This window comes from Patella vulgata, chromosome 4, assembly GCF_932274485.2.
Source record: "Patella vulgata chromosome 4, xgPatVulg1.2, whole genome shotgun sequence".
Taxonomy (NCBI): Eukaryota; Metazoa; Mollusca; class Gastropoda; family Patellidae; genus Patella; species Patella vulgata.
Genome location: NC_065882.2, coordinates 25,730,727 through 25,754,867, shown reverse-complemented (window position 1 = coordinate 25,754,867; position 24,141 = coordinate 25,730,727). Strand labels below are relative to the sequence as shown.

At 32.4% G+C, this 24,141-nt stretch overlaps 1 protein-coding gene across 3 annotated transcripts in view; it reads left to right on the top strand.

The window, feature by feature from the left end:
- The window catches only part of LOC126819251 (dystrobrevin beta), a 79,742-nt gene that overhangs the window by 24,727 nt on the left and 30,874 nt on the right, over window positions 1–24,141 (top strand). For all 3 annotated transcript variants that reach the window (XM_050547186.1, XM_050547188.1, XM_056100128.1), the window contains 8 exons: window positions 547–760; window positions 1,105–1,190; window positions 3,691–3,842; window positions 6,755–6,863; window positions 8,295–8,461; window positions 9,054–9,181; window positions 9,854–9,958; window positions 10,795–10,897. In XM_050547186.1, coding sequence (XP_050403143.1) covers window positions 547–760; window positions 1,105–1,190; window positions 3,691–3,842; window positions 6,755–6,863; window positions 8,295–8,461; window positions 9,054–9,181; window positions 9,854–9,958; window positions 10,795–10,897 — 1,064 coding nt within the window. The remainder of the gene's footprint in view (window positions 1–546; window positions 761–1,104; window positions 1,191–3,690; window positions 3,843–6,754; window positions 6,864–8,294; window positions 8,462–9,053; window positions 9,182–9,853; window positions 9,959–10,794; window positions 10,898–24,141) is intronic.

Sequence of the window (24,141 nt, the reverse complement as noted above, 5' to 3'; positions counted from 1 at the left end):
ATGTTTAGTTTTGCTGCAATCCTCCTGCACTTACTATTAGAGTTTGGATTTTTACATGAAATAAAAGCCTTATGCCTGAAGTTTTTAAAAGAAATAATACCCAAACCCCCCCATCCTCTCATAGTTTGGAAAAAAAGGGAGGATCAGCATCTAATTCTTTTGAAGTGGCCATAAGTATTGAGTTTTTATCTCATATCACAGTGCATTATACCCATCAAATATGTATAATAATGAAGCGTTATTAATTAAATGAAAGATTGGGTTAATCAATGTTGTTGATAATATAACAATAATGTAATTATCTGACCTGATAACAGTAATCTTAGATAGTTCTTTGTTAAACTCCATCTTCATAATTTTGAGTCTTCCAATCTCATTAATTTTATGAAGCATTATATAATTAATTGCTTGTGAGACAGTGTCACAATGATCCCACAAATATTATTTTTAAAGATACCTTGACAAATTTAATTTGTTTTCAGATAAACCTCGGTTAATATTTGGTACTGCTTTACTTACTGGTACCTTTTATTATTTTATTTTCAGTTCATTTAATTGATATTTGGAATGTTATACAGGCATTCAGAGAGAATGGACTAAATACGATGGATCCGAGTTATGAACTTAGTGCATCGAAAGTAGAATCTATATTAGCATCATTGTTCACACAATTAAATAAAAGACTTCTAGCTACTAATCAGATACCTGCGGAAGAATCTAAAATTCTACTGTTAAATTGGATATTAACTGCTTACGACAGGTACATAGAAAACTCATTGGTTTAATAATGAACCCCTTATAATGAACATGCACCCTGATTAATAATTGGTTGAATGATTAAGTTTTGGTTAAATGATAAACTACCATCAAGTGATAACATTATTTGGTCAATGGGCACAATAAAATACATGTACAGATATTCAATTATACAATTCAAGTTTTTTGGGGAAACACAGGACTTTACATTAAAAATACTGTAAGTAAAATAGAAAGTTCTATATCAATGATTCAGTATAATGAACTTGATATTTTACTAAAAAGCTGACTTGATACTAAAGAAAATAGTATTGTAGATTGTAAAGATTTTTTGTGATTATTTTGTAGAAATAATAGTGGTAAAACACGGGTTTTAGCTGTTAAAGTTGTCCTTTCTCATCTTTGTTCAGGAAAACTGGTGGATAAGCTTAGATGTAAGTATTTACATGTACAGGTATTACATGTATAATTAATTGTGTTAAATGCATGTAAAGAGAAAAAAAATGTTTTTGATAGATAAATTGAGAATCTTCTACAAGTCTTTTTTGATATCAAAAAATATCAACACATGTCGATAAAGTTAAAAAAAACGAGGCTCTGCCGATTTTTCTTTACTTTATCGACGAGTGTTGATATTTTTTTAATATCAAAAAAGACGAGTAGGAGATTCTCTGTTTATCATACAATCCCTTCTTACATGCATAAATAGATAAATATAATTCTTTGCTATAGATTTCACTTTTACTGAACCTGATTACATTACAGCGTAGTGATACATCATTTTTTGACAGCAATTTAACCATTGCAAAGTCCTTTATATTGACCCAGTGTTTCCATCAAGGTCAATTAAATAAAAATAGTTCCTTTTTAATAAGAAATAAGTTACTTTTAATAAAAAATTAACTGTTCTTTGAAAATAAAAAAATTAGTTCCTTTTTGATTGACCAATCAAATTCATGTAAAGTGATATCTCCTAAGGAGATATCGCAGTACATTATGAAATTTATCACACAAGCGATATCTACTGTAGAAAGTATTGTTGATAAATATCTTTAAGCAGATCTACAAGGAAATTGCTGTCAGTTATCAGACGGGGAAGTACCAGTATAAAAGTTTTTTATACACCCACGTAAACTTGTGGTACATATATAGGTGTCACTTAATTAATTCTGTCTCTTCATTTTGTTGGTCCATAGTTTACATTTCTCGTGATCACTCTAGTGACTAGATTTATCATTTGACCTTTTTTAAATTTATTTTCTTGATTTAAATTAGTAAGATGAAGAAACCTTTTTAATTTCAGCGATTTCTGTAATTGCCCTTCTATTATTTTGATAATTTCACTTTGATTCCTAAGGGTTTTCACAAAATTGTAGAGGTTTGCCTTTGATAGTTGTATATTTGAAAAGCAGTTAAACACAATATTAAAAATTTTGGTAATAATGCTGGTATTTTGAAAATGTCCTAAAAAGAATATGTAATTTGAGAGGAGATCAAGTTCCTCTCTACTTCAAAACTACCAGCCTGAACACTTCTGTATCTGCCATTGTACATAATTTTATGTATTCTATAAGATATGAGGGCCTGCTGAAAAGTTCTAAGCCTGAAAAGGATAGATCAAATAGGTTAAAAGAAACTTTTGCCACCAACAAGTACAGTCATTGACAGAATCATAGACATATTAGACTGTAGTGTTATTATTGTCTAGCCGGTCATCATTTTCTAGTAATGGTGACACCATGTCAGCTGTGAACGACTTTTTCTTAGGGTAGCTGAAGAAAATTTCTTCCTGACCAGCATCCATATCTTGCAAAATCGTTGGCAAATGTGTGTACACCTCGAAGGTGACTTTGTAGAAAGATGTCTTTCACAGACAGGCTTAGAACTTTTCAGCCAGCCCTTATACTCTGGTTTTTCTATCTGAAATGTATTCTGTTCCCCAAAATAAAATAGCTATATAACATCATTTAACCGAAGTTGAATAATCATTACCGATACATCAATAATAGGTTTTAATTAGGAAATCTAGACGTATTGCATATTATTAGTAATGTAAGTATTGTTTTAGAAGTAGGTTGGCTAATGATAATTAATGAAATTGATGTAATTATCACCTTATATATATATAGCGTTAATAGTAATAGATGAGATAGATTTAAAGTAGAGTCACGAACGTCTCTATATAAAGCTGTGACATATACTCTGTGTTAGAATATGTTGTTGTCATTGTAAATCTTGGATTCACTGATTCACTCTTTCCATTTATGTGCAATAAAATATGACTGAGGTAAGGTTTAGATAAAAATTTACAATTGAAATTTAAAAAGAAATTTATATTCTTGGTAATGTAAATAGATGGCTTGGACCTGTACCTGTAATTCAAATTTAATTTGCGATTTAAAATTCTGAAAGAACAACTAAAAAGATTTATGTTAGCTATTGTATAGATTTTTATTTTAAAATTGCACCATGAAGATATTTTGTGGAATTAATTTGATCAGGCTGTGACTTAATAATTAAATAAATAAATGTTTTTGAACGTTTTATGAGATAAGAAATAACAGAAGTCAACTGATTTAAATAATGATTATTGAAACTAACCTGTCACAGATGGTTACTATATTTGATTGTTGATTAACGCTTTATTGATCAACTTGTCTTATAGATTGTTTAATTAACATTGTTCTCTGCTACACATGTGGGCCAAATTATCCATTGCTTTATACAAGCAATAATTTACTTACATAAAGCCAGTGCATAATATGCTATGCAGTGAAACACTGAATACATAGTGTTTTTCTCTCATAAGGATGTTACAGTGCTTTGTATTTGATATTGATGTACTGGTAGATGATGTCTAATTGTGAGAATATTTTTTACTTTTATTGAAGAACTGAAAATTACCTATGAGAGATATTTAACGTTATTTTACAGATATTTTTACGCAGTTGTCTGATTCCAGTGGTTGTATGATCTGGTCTCGATTTGAAGTCTACCTCAGAGATTTATTGACAATACCAACAGCAGTTTTTGAAGGTCCGTCATTTGGATATAATAGTTCTGCAGCTAGAAGCTGTTTTGAACCTGTAAGTATATATTCTGCTATTTATCCTAAGGATCTTTTTTGACCTGTTATCAGTTCAAGTTATGGTTTCAATTCCAGGTTTGTGAATAGATTGTAACTAACCTCTGCTTAATAATACACCCATCTTTCATCTTTGATTCTATTGTTATGCATGGTAAGACTTGATTATATTGGTTATGTTCTGTTAGTTCCTCAGTCATAGATGTTCAATACTTTTGTCCTTGCTGAGCTATGACTCATAAAGTGAACAGTGCTTGTCTTATTTGTATTCAATATTCTCAAGTAGAAAAAAACCACATAAGGTAACATATCTTTGTTGATGTTGTATAGTGATAAGAAATAGAGTGTCTATAAAAGTTTATAAAAAGTATTAAATGTTCTCATTATTATAATATTATAGAATAATTTAGAATTCTAAGCAGATTAGTTACAAAAGGAAGAAATAGAATACTTTATAGCTTGTTATTATAATTCATAATTTAATTTAAAACCCAGTACCGGTATCAGGAATCACTGAAATTGAAATGTATTTTTATACGCCCACATGGAAATCTGGACCTATATTGCCGCGCCCCCATCCGTTCGTCGTCCACAATTTCTTGTGATCACTCTTAACACCAAAAGTTATGATCCGATTGTTTTAAAATTGATATATGTTGTTGACATTAGTGAGATGAAGAATCCTGTTTAATTTCAATAATTTCCGTTTATGGCGTCTTAGAGTTATGGCCCTTGTTTCACTTTGTTGGACACGCTCTAACGCCAAAAGTAATCATCCGATCTTTGTGAAATTTATATGCATTATTTAAATTAGTGAAATGAAGAATCCTATTGAATTTCAGCAATTTCCCGTAATTACTTCTAGAGTTATGGTCCTTGTTTCACTTTGTTGCACCTTGTGAACGCTCTCACATCTAAAGTTATCTGCTGATCTGTATGAAATTTATATGTGTCATTTAAATTAGTAAAAAGAAGAATCCTATTGAATTTCAGTAATTTTCGTTTATTATTTCTAGAGTTATGGCCCTTGTTTCACTTTGTTGCACCTTGTGAACTCTCTAACATCAAAAGTTACCTGCCGATCTGTGTGAAATTTATATGCGTCATTGAAAGTAGTAAAAAGAAGAATCCTATTGAATTTCAGCAATTTCCGTTTATTATGTATAAAGTTATGGCCCTTGTTTCACTTGTTGAACCTTATGTGGACACTTAAACGCCAAAAGTTATCATCTGATCTGTATGAAATTCATATGCATCATTTAGATTAGTGAAACCACAAAGCCTATTGAATTTCAGCAATTTACAATAATTACTTCTAGGCTTATGGCCCATTTTTCACTTTGTTCAACCTTGTTAATGCTCGATTGATGAAAGTTATAATCCGATATGTATGAAATTTTATACCTTGTGAACATTCGAATGACAAAAGTTACCATCCGATCTGTATCAAATTTAAATGCATTATTTAAATTAGTAAAACGAAAAAGACTGTCAAATTTCAAAATTTCCTGTAAATTACTTCCAGAGTTAAGGCCCTTGTTTCAGTTTTTAGAACCTTGTGAACCCGTAAATGACAAAAATTATAATTTGATCTGTATGAAATTGTCTTGTAAATGCCCCCAATCACCTACAAAAGAATAAATATGGGTCAACCCTTGTCGACTGCTTGGACGATTTAGCTGCTGTGGACGTATGTTTCATTGCCTGGCAACCTATCTTTTTTTTGTTTTAAGAATCATGAAAATTTTAACGCCTTCAAAATCCAAAAATTTCAAATGATGTCATATTACAAAAGCATCATCTTGTTCTTTTTTTAAGGGCTCATAATTTCTAAAAATTTTCAATTTTGTCTTCCACCTTTTTGAAGAAAGTAGGGAATTATTAAAATGAGTCTGTCTGTCTGTCCATCTGTCAATCACATTTTTCGCAGCACAATAACTCTGCTTCTAATGAAGGAAGAATGTTCGAACTTGGTATAGATGTTTATTAGACTAATGCCTTGACAGAGTTTGGTGATGAAAAGTTTCTACTTTAGCTAAGCAGCTGTCCATCACTCAACCTATCCATCACACCTTTTGGAACACAAAAACTCTGCTTTTCTAATTGAGGTAGACTGTTCAAACTTGGTATAGATGTGAATGTATTGACCGAGTTTGATAATGAGCATTTCCTGCTTAGGCTAAACAGAGATAATCAATTTGATTTGTCTGGATTTGGAACACAATAACAATATCTAATAATGTCTTAGGGATGAATATAGTTTTGAAATATTGTTTTGTCTTTTTTTTTATATTAATTTATCCAATATTTTACGTATTAGTCTGGAGGCTGCGCATTCACTTTCAGTGTAAATGACCTCATTTGACCTTTGCCCCCAAATATCTTAAAAACACCCCAATGGCGGACTGATTACCACTTGGCAAAATTGGTTGGATGGTCTGGTTTTGTGCCCATTTGATGGACCCCCCTGCCATTATTATAAAGTGGTTGAAACAAAGAAATCACATTTGTAGATTATATATGGTATAAATTGTAAAACTGAAATATTAAATTGTCATAAATTTGGAAGTGTATAATAAATGGCCAATAAATTGTTATTAAATGTCAGTTTGGTGAATCATGTATATACAAGCTGTGATTTATGCATATTTCTATTTGAATATTATATATGTGTTAATAGTGCATCTAAAAATGAAGCTTTAAATCTGTTTAATCCCCACTTCTTTTAAAAATAAAAACTGGTAGTGCAACAGCACTAGACCAATATCACTACCTGAGACTAGCTACCCAACAGCTCGAAACAGACAAAACTAACAGACAAATACAGTCACAAATAGATCATTTCTAAACCAAACAATTCATGATATGTATGAAGAGATTTTTTACTCCATTATTGTTTACCATATATTTCAGACTTCAAAAGTGAACATTAATGATTTTTTAAGTGTTTTGATGGCTGATCCAGGTCCTCAATGTTTAATGTGGCTTCCAATATTAACTCGAATAGCTACAGCTGAAAATGGTACGTATATTAACGTATTTTCTGTCGGACGTTGCTTGTGAAAAGATTGTATTTCTATTAATATCATTGAAATTAAAAACATTTATTAAAGATACATTGGCCCGAAAGTATTTATCGGGTGGTTATTTACAGTAAAACTATACAAAATTTGGTATATATGGAAAGTATAGACATCCGATATTGGATTACCCGAAAAAAAAACTTGTATCAAGCACTGGGAAAAAATGTCAGGGTATCACTAACTGTCTGCCAGCTTATTGTCTGCTGTTTCTTGATCAAATGGTTAGGCGGTTTTGGGAACCTTAAGGGGTGTCAACGTACAAAAGAAGTTGACAGAAAATAAGAATTTACTTAGACCTCAATATGTATGGTAAATGGACAGTAGGCCCTTAGTAATGAAAAATACATTCTGAAAAATGGACCCTCCCTTAATGAAGTGAGGAGACAATAATGACTTCTAACAGCAGTTTATTTATAGCTTGAGGTATCTCACCAAGAATACACAGTTTTGAGAGTGATTTGCAGCAAATTTTTGATAGATTAATTAGTTTTTAGTCCAAATATATCATCAAATCACACAGTTTGTATGCAGGGAAAGTATCTTTAAAGATACATACTGTTTATATAATTAGGTCTTGTATTGAACCCTCAAAACTTAATTTTATCTAAATTATAAAATAGAATCAGATGTTACAACAACATCTAATTACCAATAATCAAAAGACTTACCAATATTACAAATCAACATATACTTCACAATGTGTGTGCTGCTTGTCCTACATTGTCTCTTCATATTCTATGTAAGCCGTATGAATTTACTAAAATCAATCCCGATCAAGACCTATCCAGAGATACGTGAATCCGTATATCATTATCACTGTATATTTTAAAGATGCATTATTTACAATTTAGACAAAGAGCTGTCCGTTCTTGCTATAATAATTCAAAATTAGATAATGAAAATTGAATGTATTTAAAATTTCATTCAAATTAATTTATTCTGAGCAAAGCTATCAGTGTTTGAAGTTTTGACAAGATGTAACGTAGATTGTTTATTATCATAGCAACAGTAATAAAGTCTCGATTATCCATATTATTCGTTAAATTATTAAATCTTGCGGATGTTCAAGTCTTGGCCATCCATTTGTCTAGAGAGTTGATTATGGGCTTGTCATGTGAATAAATGTTTATATAATAGTTTATATAACATTTGAAGCTAAAATACAGAAAAAGATTAAAAAACTTTTAAATTCTAAAGCATTCACTAAAAATATAATAATTAAAAATTTGATGGTGTAAAAAAAGTTTTATTCCCCCTATACAATGTATTGATAGTTGTTAATAATATTTTTTTAAAAGATTGATACTTTTTCTTTTGTGTTATTGGTATGCACACAATAATTAACTAGAATACCAATTATCTATTTTTAGTTTTACATCCCATTCCATGTGAAGGTTGTCATCGTCAGTCATTTACTGGTCTACGTTATAAATGTGATAGATGTCATAATTATCAACTGTGTCAGGATTGTTTCTGGCGAGGTCGTGTTTCAGGAAATCACAATATAGATCATCCAATGAAAGAATATAAATCATATGTAAGTATAATCAGTATTAAAATGTTATACATATTTCATTTCTTGGGTATATGTTTGGACTTAAGATTGTATAGATATTGGAGAAGCACATGTTCGAGTTTATATCAGAAACATGTCTTTTGCCCCAATAAAGAAAGCGAGAGGCTTGTCAGGTCCTCTTATATGCCAACCAGCAGTCATTTCAGCATGTTTACAGGCTTGACAAATTAAAACATATACAGTATAAATGATTAATTACCTGACAAACGGACCAAATGAAATAAAATGGAGTTTAATGTCCTACTGTCCTGCCCCAACTGGGCTAATGAAGATAGAACAAAACCACCAATGATGAAAAGGTGACACTAGTATATGTTGATATTAAATGCGGGCTTAGCTTATACAAAGAGTGTTGCATCTATGAGTTTCTAATGTAATATAGTTATTTGCTCATTTTTTGGAAGAATAAAAGCTACAAACGATATTTGATAAGCAATAAAATTTACAAATAAAATATTGAATAATATGAAGTAAGTAGCCTATATTGTGATGTGAACAAACTGTGAAATAAATATTTAATTCCTTTTTATTTTCTTTTTTTCTTTTTTTCAAGAAAAGCCATGTTAAACAAATTGGTCATTCCATCAAGAAGTCTTTCCATTGTGTTCCTCATAAATCTAATCATAAATTACCACATTACCCTGATGCACCAGAAAAGAAAATAGATCTGTCATATATAGTGTAAGTTTCTATCTCATTTAAGCCACAGAAAAAAAATAATTCTGGTTTTTGAACAATCCTAAAGTATATGACAGTCCTGTGTCACAGCCTTCTACATATGACCTTATCCTTTCACATATCCTGTAGCACAGCACTAAATAATAGATGCATGTATGACACTACTGTCCCACTGTGGAACATAATCCTGCGTCGATACACCAAATAAAGGGATGTGACACAACAGCTATAGGAACTATCTAAGACTATTCTATGTCACAACAACACTTCAATATTTTGTATTTCATTTTGGACTCGTCAATGCCTTGGGGCATGATAACTTTTATTCTAATGTAAGTGAGTGGTGAAACTTGGTGTATAGTTTCCAAAACATCAGTACCTTGTTGAATAAGTTTGATAATGAGCATTTTCTATTCCGGTTAAGTTGAGTTATAAGAAATGTGATTGGTTGGTCAAGGCTTTGGAGCTTGATAACTTTACATCAATATCTTGATAAGCATTTTCTGCTTAGTCTAAAGTAAAGACTTCTGTTTGATAGGTTAACACTTTCGAACAGAATAATGAATGATTTGTAGCCCATAATTCTCGTGTTTTTAATCACTTTCTATCAAGCGTTTAATTACTGGTATTGAATTAAAATTTAATGGTGGGGTTTTGTTGGGGTTTTTTTTTCAGCCCTCCAACCCCGATAGCATGTAGAAATGGTTATCCCACAAATTTAGTCGTACATACAGCTGAAGTGTCTTCCATGGACAGTACTTGTAGTTCAGCACCTAGAAGGTAAGATAAATAGTTTTATATTTTACTCACAGAGATAAACTAAAATATCATGATTTTTCTCATTCATTGACCTATCATTATTGGTATTAAAGTAGCAACAAATAGATTTTCAAGGTAAATAAGAAGGAAGGGATGAGCCAATAATATAGTAATTATTACCTTGGGGTAAGTTTTTATTTCGAGGTATTACCTCCCTATTCCCTATCTGACACGAGTGGGGTCAAACAGGTGTACAAACCAGTAAAATTTACAAGTTTGAATAAAAAGAAACTAAGGGATAGCTCTTTCTAATATTGCACATTTCTCTTGAACCAATTTAGCACGAATAAATTTAGACTTCAATTGAGATTTATAACAACCAGATTAAATTGAAATAAAAAAAAGAGAGTTCTTCAGTATTGTTAAAATGCATAAAACTAGTACTTAGTTCTTCAATCATAGGTTTTTTTCTTTTGATTCCAGTTAGTTTTATTATTGAGCATCAGTGTTGTAGTATTGAACAAGAGTTACTTCCCTTCTTCAATTTTCCGTCAATTCCAAAACCAACAACCTGATTGACTCAATCGTTCCATGTTAAATTGTCACTGCTTAGACAACAACGAATATTAGTCTGTACAAAATCACACCCAATCCATATAATTTTTACTGGCCGTCTGGCCTTTCGTGTATTTCAAGAACAAATAGTAAGACAAAAAAAAAAATTATGAGAGTCTCTCATAAACTGTGTTCAAATTAGGTGCAGTTTTGATCAGACTAATATTTGTGTGTTTCTTTATTTCTGAAATAGAAAAATACATTTATGTTATGAAAAAAATAAATTGTTATTTTTATTTTAGTCCAAGTAAATTACATTCAAGTATAGAATCATGTCGTATTGATGATGAACACAGACTAATTGCCAGATATGCTGCCAGATTAGCGGCAGATGCCAAAAATGCGGTAAGTTTTTGTTATTTGTTAACTGTCCAGTTTTTCTTTTGCATCGCATACATGGAAAAGAAGTAAGCATTTTATCCAAAAATCTTAGCCTACTTATATTTTTACTTCTGTGAATCTTCATGGGTCTATGACAGTAGCCTGACCCTGTGAAAATTAAACATATTAAAAAGGTATTTGACAAGCTGTCAAAGTGTAGCTCAATATAGTCTGGAGGCTCAGTGTGTGGGGGTGTCCATCAAATGGGCACAAGACCAAACCCAACTTTTCTAGAGTAAAATGTTGCGTAGAATACGATGCCGAGTGGTAATCAGTCTGCCGTTGGGGCGTTTTCGAGATATTCGGGGTCAAAGGTCAAATGAGTTCATTTGCACTGAAAGTGAATGCGCAGTCATTCTTGTATCATGAAAATAAGCTGAAAATGATCGAAAGTAATCACATTTAAAATAAAAATGTAAACTTGCTAAATTTACCTTTGTTCTTTGTGACCCCAGAGGTCAAAAGGTCACATTTTCCGTTTTTGCACTAGGAAGATTTAAAGCAATAAAATGTCAACGTAAAATATAAAAACTAAAACGAAACCTGTTCTAATTAATAATAGGAACATTTATCTTTAGGTGGTCTTAGCACCGAACTTTTACTTCGGAACGTCAAAAATGATCTTTCATAACAGAACCAAAACGCTTCAGAACCTGTTTCAAAAATATGTTGGGTCTGGTTTTGTGCCCATTTGATGGACCCCCCCTGCACTGAGCCTCCGGTTTAATAGAGGAAAATAAATTTTTAAGAATAGACAATTGAAACGATGTGCTTATGTTGTCGGTTGGCTTATTAGGCTACTTGTAAATTTTGACACTTCTATTGTATCGTATAATTTGAGGTCAAGGTAAAAGAGTCCTGCCTTTCATTTTGAGATATAAAGTATAAAAGAGTATGTGCTATTTTATCTTTTTTGTGTTTCTCAAATCACTGTAATTAATACATTATTAACATAGATAATGCATTTAGCCTTATTTACAAAATTGGGTATATTTATAATATTGAGATGTAGTTTCATTTTCTTATGGTCATGTAGAATTTATATACCTTATATAGATCACATTTAACATAGAAATTCACCTGATTTGATTGAAACCACTGAGAAATTTATCCTGTTTGTCGAAGGTTTTTGATGATAGTAAACAGTTGAGGTTGTTATTATATGAACCACAGAGAGTTACAATAAAACAAAATAAATGACACTGTTACTAATATCAAACTGACTGATCAACACCACCGCCCCTGGACTACAAGGCAGTAGGTTAGTGTGACAAAAAGCAGTGGAAACAATGATTTACAAAAGCGTGTAAATTTGCACTTTCAAGGGTAATCAATTTAGAAATGATTGAATAACTACACAAAGATTTTATTCAAGTTTTTAAGTAATTAGTAAGGGTAATAAATAGCAATGCCAATAAATAAAATCTATGTAATTAATAAAATGAATGAAAGAAATAAATAATGTCAAATATAATACACAATATGAATAGACCTAATAAACTAGAAATAAGCTTCTGCTCAAACTTCACTATTCAACAAATACAATTTAAAAAAATATCCTTATTTTCCTCATTCTGCAGTTTTCTAGCAATATTGTTTTATATAAGATAATTGGTGTGCCTATTAGTTTTATCATCTTTTTACATCAGATGAAACTGTAAAATATGCTTTTCATAACATATACTACCGGTACATTGTATTACCATTCGATTATCCTCTCACAATGTCAGGAAATCTGTTGTAATATATATTCAATAGAAAGCTTTCCATGTAATTGAGAATCAGTGAGTCAATTTCTCAACTTGAGAATAGTTTCAGGTTGTGTTGAATTCGAAATTTTGTATTTGATGTTTTACTTGCACAAGTGAAAATATCAGCCATTGCTGGCGTAAACAGTTTCCTATTTGTTTATATTATTTAACGCACATTTTAAGAGTAGGTGTATTGGAACCCATGTCAATAATTATATCAGCTTAATTGAATCTATAATGTGTTGATAACTATTTTGATTACAAATCTATCAGTTATACTATGCCTTACAATAACTCTAAATCGATATTGCATGCAAAGAGTTGCATTCCATATTTTTGGTGAGACAATTGAAAAATGGGTTCGTCCGTCTGTCTGTCTGTCTGTCCGTCTGTCTGTCCGTCCGTCTGTCTGTCCGTCACACTTTTTGGGACACAATAACTCTCTTCCTATTAAAATGGGTTCGTCCGTCTGTCTGTCTGTCTGTCCGTCTGTCTGTCCGTCCGTCTGTCTGTCCGTCACACTTTTTGGGACACAATAACTCTCTTCCTAATTGAGCTAGAATGTTCAAACTTGGTGTATGTGTTTATTAGGTCAATGCCTTGATGGAATTCGAAGATGAGCATTTTCCGCTTAGGGTAAGCAGAGATGAGCAATTTGATTGGTTGATGCTTTGGGACACGATAACTCTCTTCCTAATTGGGCTAGAATGTTCAAACTTGGTGTATGTGTTGATTAGGTCAATGCCTTGATGGAGTTCGAAGATGAGCATTTTCCGCTTAGGGTAAGCAGAGATAAGCAATTTGATTGGTTGATGCTTTGGGACACGATAACTTTTAATTGAGCTAGAATGTTCAAACTTGGTGTATGTGTTTATTAGGTCAATGCCTTGATGGAGTTCGAAGATGAGCATTTTCCGCTTAGGGTAAGCAGAGATAAGCAATTTGATTGGTTGATACTTTGGGGCACGATAACTCTCTTCCTAATTGAGCTAGAATGTTCAAACTTGGTGTATGTGTTGATTAGGTCAATGCCTTGATGGAGTTCGAAGATGAGCATTTTCCGCTTAGGGTAAGCAGAGATAAGCAATTTGATTGGTTGATGCTTTGGGACACGATAACTTTAGTTTTAATTAAGTGAGATTGATGAAACTTGGTGTATAGTTTCATTACAGTAATACCTTGACTAAGTTTGATAATGAGCATTTTCTGCTCAGGGTAAGCAGAGCGATACGCAATTTGATTGGTCGAGACTTTGGAAAACAATAACTCTCCTACTTTGATTGTTAGACTATAAGTAAAGATATACTGTTTGATTGTTCAATACTTTGTAAAAGATAATTTGTGATAAATTTATATGTGTCCTCTAATTATTTTCCTATTTCGGCGGGGGACATCAGCCTCACTGTTGGCTTGTTTAAAAATGTGGTAGAAAAGTACTACCATGCAGGAGAGTGGCACATGTGGCCTTTTCACGACACTCTAGGCAGAGTTGAAAGGTGTGATATTGTGCAAAACGTACCTAAAAAATATTTGTTTTACTTTTCTAAATAAAACCAATAATAAGTGATAATATAAATGAACATCTACAGTTAATATCAACATCATGGCAAGTTCTTGGGGATGCTAGATTGTCAGTTCGGAACATTCAGAATGGCTGTCCTGTGACAGTTCTATCATTACCGAAAGCCCTGACAACTAAAGTGGTGTCAGTAGAATTGTGACGTAATTCAACACAACAAATATGTTTCAACTCTCATGTTTTGTTGAGATATGTTCTTTTGCAGTGACCAAATGCATTGTAGCCTGAAATCCCCTTGTCACTCGATTGCCACTAATTTTAGATGTGAGAGAATTCCTGAATGTGGTTAGAAAGGGAAATAACTCTCATGGTTTTTGTCTACAATAAAAGTTACTTACAGAACACCAGAAAGTAGTACCAGTAACTAAAAAACTATAATATTTTATAGCAGATAAAATTTTACTAAATGACTGTAACAGTGTCTGTTGTCTGTTTAAATATGCAATAGGTGAATATAGGCCATTAGACGGTGGGAAAAAAAGTTGGCAGGGGATAGCTTAATCCAAGAATTTGCTTAGTCTTAGATATTTATGGCAAATAAATAGCATGTATAACGACAACTACAAACTGAAAATGGACCCTCCAATAAATGTCAAATGCCTAAAAGGGATGGCTAAAATAAATTTTTATAGGTTAGGAGTAGTTCCTGCAATTAAAGGTCACTGGAAAAGCATCCATTTTTTTATTAATAATGCAAGTAATTATGTCAACATATCTTTTCCATAAGTATAACCCTAACCTGAATATCAATATTACCTGCAACAGGTAAATTTCCGTCAATAAGCAATCCGTGACGTCATTTTAGTCCTTCTGCACTTAGAAATATAGACTAGAATATGAGCAGAAGGACTAAAATGACGTCACCGATTGTTTATTTACGGAAAGTTACGATTGTTATTGGCCTTGTTGACTTTTCAGAATCTAGTGGATGCATTAGTTAGATGAAGCCTAGGTGCCAATAAATTTGATCAATTTCTGAAATTTACTTTTAGCATTATTGTTCTTGTTTCCTTTGCACAATCTTGTATGGATCCGATTTAAGAATTACACCATAATGACAGGTGAATTTCGTGAAAATCGGACCGAAACTGTCTGACAAAATGACTGTTGCACCTTTGCAAATAGTATAAAAGTATGTAATACCAAGGTTGTAATCTGGAGGCTCAGTTGTGAGGGTGAGGAGGGAGGGGCAGGGGGTCCATCAAATGGGCACAAAACCAGACCCAACTTTTCTATAGTATTTTCCTGTTTAGAATACGATGCCGAGTCAGGACTTTTCGAGATACTCGTGGTCAAAGGTCAAATGAGGTCATTTACACTGAAAGTGAATACGCAACCATTCTTGTATCATGAAAACATGCAGAAAATGATCGAAACTAATCATTCATTCAATAAAAATGTAAACTTTGTTCTTTGTGACCCTGGAGGTCAAAAGGTCCAGTTTTCCGTTTTTGCACTAGAAAGATTTAACGCAATACACGTCAGCATGACATTTAACCAAGAGTTGCCAGGCAAGATACACACACATTTTGCAAGAGATGGATAGAGAACAAGCTAAAAAGAAAGCCATAATCAACTCTCAATGGCATTGCTAGTCTGCAATATTTATTGGATTAGGTTCCGATTTTCAGCTCAACTTTCATTCATGATTTAATCATGAAATGGATAATTGAGATTATGTTTTTTATCGTACCGACTTTAGTCATTCATGATCAAGGCTAGGCCGAAAATTCAATCGCTAAAATCTTGGATCAGAGTGGATCAATTTGACTGAAATTTTCAGCAAAATCCCTTTACATTATCTATTTTTTAACTATTATAGTGAGAACTGCCAGCTCTTTATCTAATCTCCCTTAATGTATCTTTAAACTATTTGGGCAGAGTATTTCGAAGAGTATTCTCTCAACGGTTCCAAGCAAGTACAGTAACAAATGTGTAGGGTAATTATATTTTTTGACAAATAATAACAACAATCAGAAACCATGGATGACAACAACATCATCTAACTTGGAACAGCTCCTTTTAAAGGGCCAGCTCTTTATCTAATCTCCCATAATGTATATTTAATTGTCACATAGCCTTCTATTCCATTTTATTCTGTTTTTAGTAACATCTATTTTATCAGACTTCGCTATGGTCTTTCATCACCATGTGCAAAGAGAAAAATTGTTTATTGTCTAATATTTATCAGACAATTTGAAATAAAATCTGTCTCAAAAGAACCTTAAAGAAAATGTGGAATATTACTCATTTAGCAACTAATTATTTTAAATTATCGGCCAAATATATTTTTACTTACAACCACACAGTAATAGGCTTTGAAAGCATTCTTGTATACTGCTTCGACTTATCTCAGAATACTACGATTGGATTTATACTCCATACAATACGGTAATTACTTTCACACTTATTGGTTTTTATTTACTGTGAAAACTAAAATTTTAGAGAATAAAATTATGTTTTAAGATGTTTATATAAACAGTGTTTAAGTTGACAATTACATGAATCCTATCGAGTTTAGATTATTGCCTCCATGTTGCTACTGATTTTTTTTAACCCGATTCGACCAGAAGGTCCTAATTAAGGTTTTGTTAAAATCTTTACCCCGAATGTTTTATCATTCAATATGTTGGGTATGTGCTTATTAGTATATTAGGTTAAATTTGCTTTAACATTTAAACACAGTTGTGTATATGAGCAAGTTTTGAATATGAGCCAACCTGAATATGAGTATCTTCAAATCAAAGACCAAAGTTAAATTTCTATATAATAGACACTATATCAGAAAGTATTAGCCGTTGGGCTAATTGCGTTCTGAAGGTGGTATTTATGAGAAGCAGTGGCAGCTTTGTCTGATAATTCCTATCAAAGATCAATGTTGCCACCCACTTGTAGCTTGTGGTGCTAGATAATTAGGAATATAATACAAGTTAGACATTGTTTGAGAAAAGGATAAGTGTAAATCTGTACAATGACAGAAGATAATTATATTTTTCACAAAGGAATATTAAACCTGGTGTAGTTGTCCTTTTCTACTGTAGAATATCTTTAAAGATACTGTATGATACTTTATATAGAGTAGTCCCATACTATATCATTCTAAAGAGCTTTGTTAGTATGATTCATTCATATTGGTAGCAAACTGAAGGAAATTTTTCATTTTGGCTCAGCCATGGTCTAAGTCACACTGTATAGTTAGTCCACAGAAATTTCCTGCGGGTTCACGAAAAAGCCACCTACGAAACTGTCTATAAACAATGAATATGGGAATGCTGTTTTAAAATTTCAAAACGTTTTATTTTTGCCATTACAGTTAATTGCTTGTTTCCGGTTATTTAAATTAGCTATAAAAATTTCATTTGATAGTATAATATTTAAAAAATACTGTATAAATAACATTATCATTTCTGGTTATTTCATAAAGCTATAGAATTTTCATTTTGTAGTATAATATTTAATAAATAATACACAAAATACTATATTATAATGTTTTTCATTTCATGGTATAGATCATAATATATGTCTGTTATATCTGCAAGTGATAGCTTAAAGCCCAGACTAGTACATGACAAGTAATAGGATCACCTGCCAAACCTCTGGGCGCCAGACTTCTTCCCTCACCAGTGTTCAAGCTAATTAATGACGTAAAAATACACTATATGTTAATCCCAAAATGAGCTATATGTAGCGAGTATTGAGTGGACATTATATTATTGGTTCAATTCACTTTTTCCGGGATTAATTCCATAAGAGGGGTTAAAAGTTATTTTGGTTGTTGGTGGTGAAGCTATTTATAGGTGTGTGTTTTAGAGGATAAAATGATTGATCATGTCTAGTTATTCCCATCTTATATATTGGTAGTGGTGTAACCTGACTAGAAGGATGAAATGTAATCTCAGATAATTCTACGTCTAATGATCTAGATATGTCCAGTGATGAGCTCTATTACAGCAGACGTGTTCAACTATTATCCTCATCATCATGTTAGCTCACAGCTTATGTTTAATATGTATGAAAATATTATATAATGACGACTTCTCGAGCTTGTTAAAGACAGGCTTATGTTTATCACGCTAATAAAGGTCACAGGCCATTGTTGTGCAGAGCAACATTGTTGATAAGTAGCATAAAATCAATGGTATATGAAAAGTCTGCCTGATTTTATAAAATAAGTATTTTCTAAGCTTTATTTATAGCTAAATTCAGAATGCTTCAAACCATTTAATTGTCTATGCTATTTGTACAATAAATTACAGATTATAATTGATTTATTGGTACATACATGCATGCACATAGAATATAAGAATGTTCACCGTTGATTTGACGATGCAGTAGATCAAGCCAATTTAAAAGGGACACAAATTCACAATCGTACAAAAGAAGAAAAAAAAAGACTAGATTCTTGTGAAAGTGTTTATAGTTTTAATTAGTGCCTGCTTTATTACCAGCCCCTTGGCCAAGACAGTCTTGAACAATAATCTAAACCAGCTGATTGTCATTCGCATTTTTCAGACAATATCCAATTTTCACTGCTTAATCCATTATAATTAGGAAGGGTTATTGATAAGAGCTCCATCTTAATTTTGTTTCCAGTGCATATCTCATAAACCATTCCAGATAAATTTATAGAAACAGAAAAAATGGTTGGTCAAGATGGAAAAAGGTTTTGGACAAACGGCCATGAATTAGTCATAAGTTTCATAACGAACAAAAATAAACTGCCAATTAAATATTTGTTATCTGTTAGGAATCTAATAATATATATTTGCAATTTTCATTTACAGTTGTCATGACCATTTTTATACGCCCACATTGAAATGTGGACGTATATTGCCGTCGCCCCCGTCCGTCAGTCTGTCGGTCGGTCCGTCCGTCCGTCCAGCGTTATCATCCAATTGTTTTAAAATTGATATATGTTGTTTACATTAGTGAGATGAAGAAGCCTATTTAATTTCAACAATTTCCATTTATTACGTCTAGAGTTATGGCCCTTGTTTCACTTTATTGAACCTTGTGAACGCTCTAACGCCAAAAGTTATCATCCGATCTTTCTGAAATTTATATGCATTATTTAGATTACTGAAACGAAAGAAGCCTATTGAATTTCAGCAATTTCAGTTTATTACGTCTAGAGTTATGGTCCTTGTTTCACTTTATTGATCCTTGTGAACGCTACAACACCAAACGCTACAACGCCATTTCCGTTTATTATGTCTAGAGTTATGGCCCTTGTTTCACTTTATTGATCCTTGTGAACGCTCTAACGCAAAAAGTTATCACCCGATCTTTGTGAAATTTATATGCATGATTTAAATTAGCGAAACAAAAAAGCCTATTAAATTTCAGCAATTTACATTAATTACTTCTAGCGTTATTGTCCTTGTTTCACTTTGTTTCACCTTGATAATGCTCGATTGATGATAGTTATCATCAGATATGTATGAAATTTATATGCATCATTTAAATTTGTGAAACAGGTCTATTGAATATCAGCAATTTCCGTCAATAATTTCAAGAGTTATGGCGATTGTGAACGTTTGAATGACAAAAGTGATCATGTTATCTTTATGAAATTTATATGCATTATTTAAATTAGTAAAACGAAAAAGCCTGTCAAATTTCAACAATTTCTGTAGATTACTTCCAGAGTTGAGACCCTTTTTTCAGTTTGTAGAACCTTGTAAACCCTCAAACGACAAAATTTATAATCTGATCTGTATGGAACTGTCTTGTAAAGACCCCCAATTACATACAAAGGAATAAATATGCGACAACCCTTGACGACCGCTCGGACGATTTAGCTGCTGTGGGCGTATGTTTTGTTGCCTGGCATCCTATCTTTTCAATTCATCATGTCTATATAATTGCTGAATTGAATTGAACCATTTTTAGGCCAATATTCCTTTTTAGATTCAACTTTCACAATATGGTATTTTGCCATGGATTCAAAATTACATAAATGACAACCTGCAAAATACATATGTATATACAGTAATTTCATGTTTTTAGAATTCACAATCCTGAAAGATCAAATCTCTTTTGAAAACCTTTGAGAAATAAACTCGTAGATTAGATTATATTTTGCTGGTCTGTGAGAGAAATTGTTAGATACTGGTATAGATGGGGAAATTTTAGTCTTTACTGGTATAGATGGGGGAAGTATAGAAAGGATGTAATCATAAGAAGGAAATTACTGTAATTAGTAAGGAAAATAGATATGCTAGTCTATAATTAAATACAGTAAATAACAGTGACATGAAGCAATATACACAACTATTGATATTTACTAATGGAATTGAGCAATCACAGCATTTCTGTTTTAAAAAAAGGTGGTGGGGGGGTGTAAAATTGGCTCGAATTGGCAGCATTACTACAAGTCACTAGAATAGTGGAGTCACACCCATTGAGTGAAGGTGGCAAAATGCCAGGGGCCCCGGACCTACATATGGCCTACACAGAATTTTTTATAAAAAAACTAATATATTATAGCGGTAGTCGGTACAATCACAAAGTACATTATACCATAATCAATCAAGTGAACAAAAACCTGAAGTTACAAGAATAAATTTACTAATATGTTTTCTCATATCTAACAAGTATCTCATTTATGGTACAAATAGTAAATAAAAAACCAAGCATTTCAGATAACTTACTGCAAAAGTTTACTATACACTCTAAAAGTGAAAAACATGACTCATATTTTCAAAGAATAAATCCAATCATCTTAAGAACTATTGCACACAGTTCAGTAAAAATTTCAGGACAAACACCTGATAGTATTTTAATTCAACCACAGAAAAAAAAACAAACTACATTTTATTTTTGGATTGTGCTGTTTTCGTCAAGTATTTAAGCAAGAGTTAGCTTTGAAGAACATCGTACTGGACGTTTTAGACCTTTTGATTTCTTCTCGGGTAGTGTCTTCAATGCCCGAATTGACAACAGTTTGTGCATTGACATCAGTTTGTGCATTGTTTGTTGTCTTGCACGTAACCATTGCTACCACAAAGCGTTCATTTTAAAAACTTAAACGGATAAAGACACACTTGCGGTAGACCATGTCACAAGAGAGACTGGATGGATTAGCTATTTTATCAATTAAGAATGCAGACACTAAAGCTATGGATATAAATAATATTTATTGATATCTTTGTCGAAGCTAAAGCTTGTAGTGAGAAATTCTAATACAATATAGCAAAAAAGGCATTTGAAAAGTTTATGCAGCTGTGATTACATATACAATACAATGTTACTGAATAAATTTTGTGAATGAAAAACTAAAAAGAAATAAATATATAAAAAAAAAGAATTATAAAAAAAAGAGAAGCTAAAAAACAAAATTTGACATGGACCCCCACCCTCACCCACCCTCCCATAATACTTTTGCTCTAGGGCCCTGTACCCTACTGTTGCGCCACTGCACTAGACCCTAGACTACACAGGAATTTTTATATATATATTACAATTTATGCAAATTAAGGTCTGTCATTGAGTCAACTGGCGTGGTTTCGATTCCCCTGTTGTACATGACAAGGAGTAGGGTCGCCTGTCCAACTGCAAGAGTTTTCTCCTGGTCCTCTGGTTTCCTCCCACTGCTAAAGACCCCTACGCGCAAGCAAATTGTTGAAATACGTTGAACCATGTGTTACTCCCGAAATGACCTAGCTTGTGTCGAGTGGAGGTTAAACCCCATCTCTCTCTCTTTCTCTCTCTCTCTCTCTCTCTCTCTCTCTCTCTTGTTAAACTTTGGACAGGCTTTTCTGAATAATGATTGGGGAAGAGGTCTATGTATTTGAATGAAATTCATTTGACTGTCTCTCAAACAGGTTGAGGGATGGGAGGATGAATACAAGTTCACAGTAGTAAAACATTCAAGTAACAAACATGACGTCATGTGAACATTATTAGGAATATTAGGATCCTACTAAATTTAGGACACCAATTAAAAACTGCTGGACAATCTTGCTCTGGATCATATCGAACCCTTCAGGCAATTTTTTCATTGGTCCTTTCTACTGTAAGGCTATGTTTATTTTCAGACATTAAATGAAGCATATTTATTTATATTCTAGTTTTGTCAGGATATAGCCAGCAGTCAATTCATTTTTAGCCTTTTATCTACTTGATTATCTTTTCTTTCTCTTTTTAACTTGGTAATTGACATCCTTTGTACCTGTATTTATTTGGAATGCTCTAATCTGATTAGTTTAATATTTTGCTAAGTCTTCTACTTTTATACATTGATGTTTAAACTGATGTAGTAAAATAGTCTGCTTCGCTTCCGATTGTTGTCATGTTCAGATCAAATTCAATTAGTGTGTTAGTAGAAGAAATAGAAAATAACATTTATTCGGCTTCTTGGCTGTCTCTTATTACAGATCATTAGGTACTTATTTGAGAGCAGTTTATTTTAAACAAAAACGAAAAGAAAAAGGGTTTTTGATGTAGAAAATCATTAGAATATTGTGCCATGAATTTTTGGGGGATATTATTTTTATGCACCCACATTAGAAGACTGACCAAAAATATTTGTATTGTTCTTTTTAACCGCCCACATTGAAATTTGATTGTTACCCTAGTCGGTCAATCTGTCATCCACAATTGCTTGGGGACACTCTAAAGACGAAAGTCATCATTCAATTGACTGTTTACAAGATGACGACGTCTAATGATTTCAGTGATTTCTGATAATTACTTTTAGAGATGTAGCCCTTGATCATCTAGAGACAAAAGTAATTATCCAATTGGATTGAATTTATACACATTGTTTATTGTCAGGTTGTGAAGAATCCTATTTTATTCTATTTTTTGATTTTCAATTATTTCCTATAACTAGTTCTGAATCTTGATCTCTTTGGAAATATTGTGGAACCTTCAGAGACTAAAGTTATTATCCTATTGATTTGAAATGATAGCTTTGAAAAATGTTGTTGACCTGTAAAGCTAAGATTATCAACCGATGGATTTGAAATTTTTTGCACAATTCTTATTTTCAAATATTTCCAATACCTTAAACAGCTAAAATTATATCAGATAATGATAGCGTACATGCTTTTTATACGCCCACATTGAAATGTGGTCGTATATTGTCGTCGCCCGCGTCTGTCCGTCCGTCCATTAATATCCGATTGACTTTAGATTTATACACAGTGTTTAAGGTCACGAGACGAAGAAGCCTATTGATTTTCAGCGATTTCTGATAATTACTGCTAGAGTTATGCCCCTTGATCACTTCAAAAAATCTTGTGAATGCTCTACAGGTCAAAGTTAATATCTGATTGACTTTAAATTTATACACAGTGTTTAAGGTCATGAGACGAAGAAGCCTATTGATTTTCAGCGATTTCCGATAATTACTGCAGGAGTTATGGCCCTTGATCACTTAAAAAAATCTTGTGGACGATCTATAGGTCAAAGTTAATATCCGGGTGACTTTAAATTTATACACAGTGTTTATAAGGTCATGAGACGATGGAGCCTATTGATTTTCAGTGATTTCAGATAATTACTGCCAGAGTTATGGCCCTTGATCACTTCAAAAAATCTTGTGGACGCTCTAAAGGCCAAAGTTAATATCCGATTGACTTTAAATTTATATACAGTGTTTAAGGCCATGAAACGAAGACGCCTATTGATTTTCAGCGATTTCTGATAATTACTGCCAGAGTTATGGCCCTTGATCACTTCAAAAAATCTTGTGGACGCTGTAAAGGCCAAAGTTAATATCCGATTGACTTTAGATTTATACACAGTGTTTAAGGTCATGAGACGAAGAATCCTATTGATTTTCAGCGATTTCCGATAATTACTGTGGGAGTTATGGCCCTTGATCACTTAAAAAAATCTTGTGGACGCTCTAGAGGTCAAAGTTAATATCC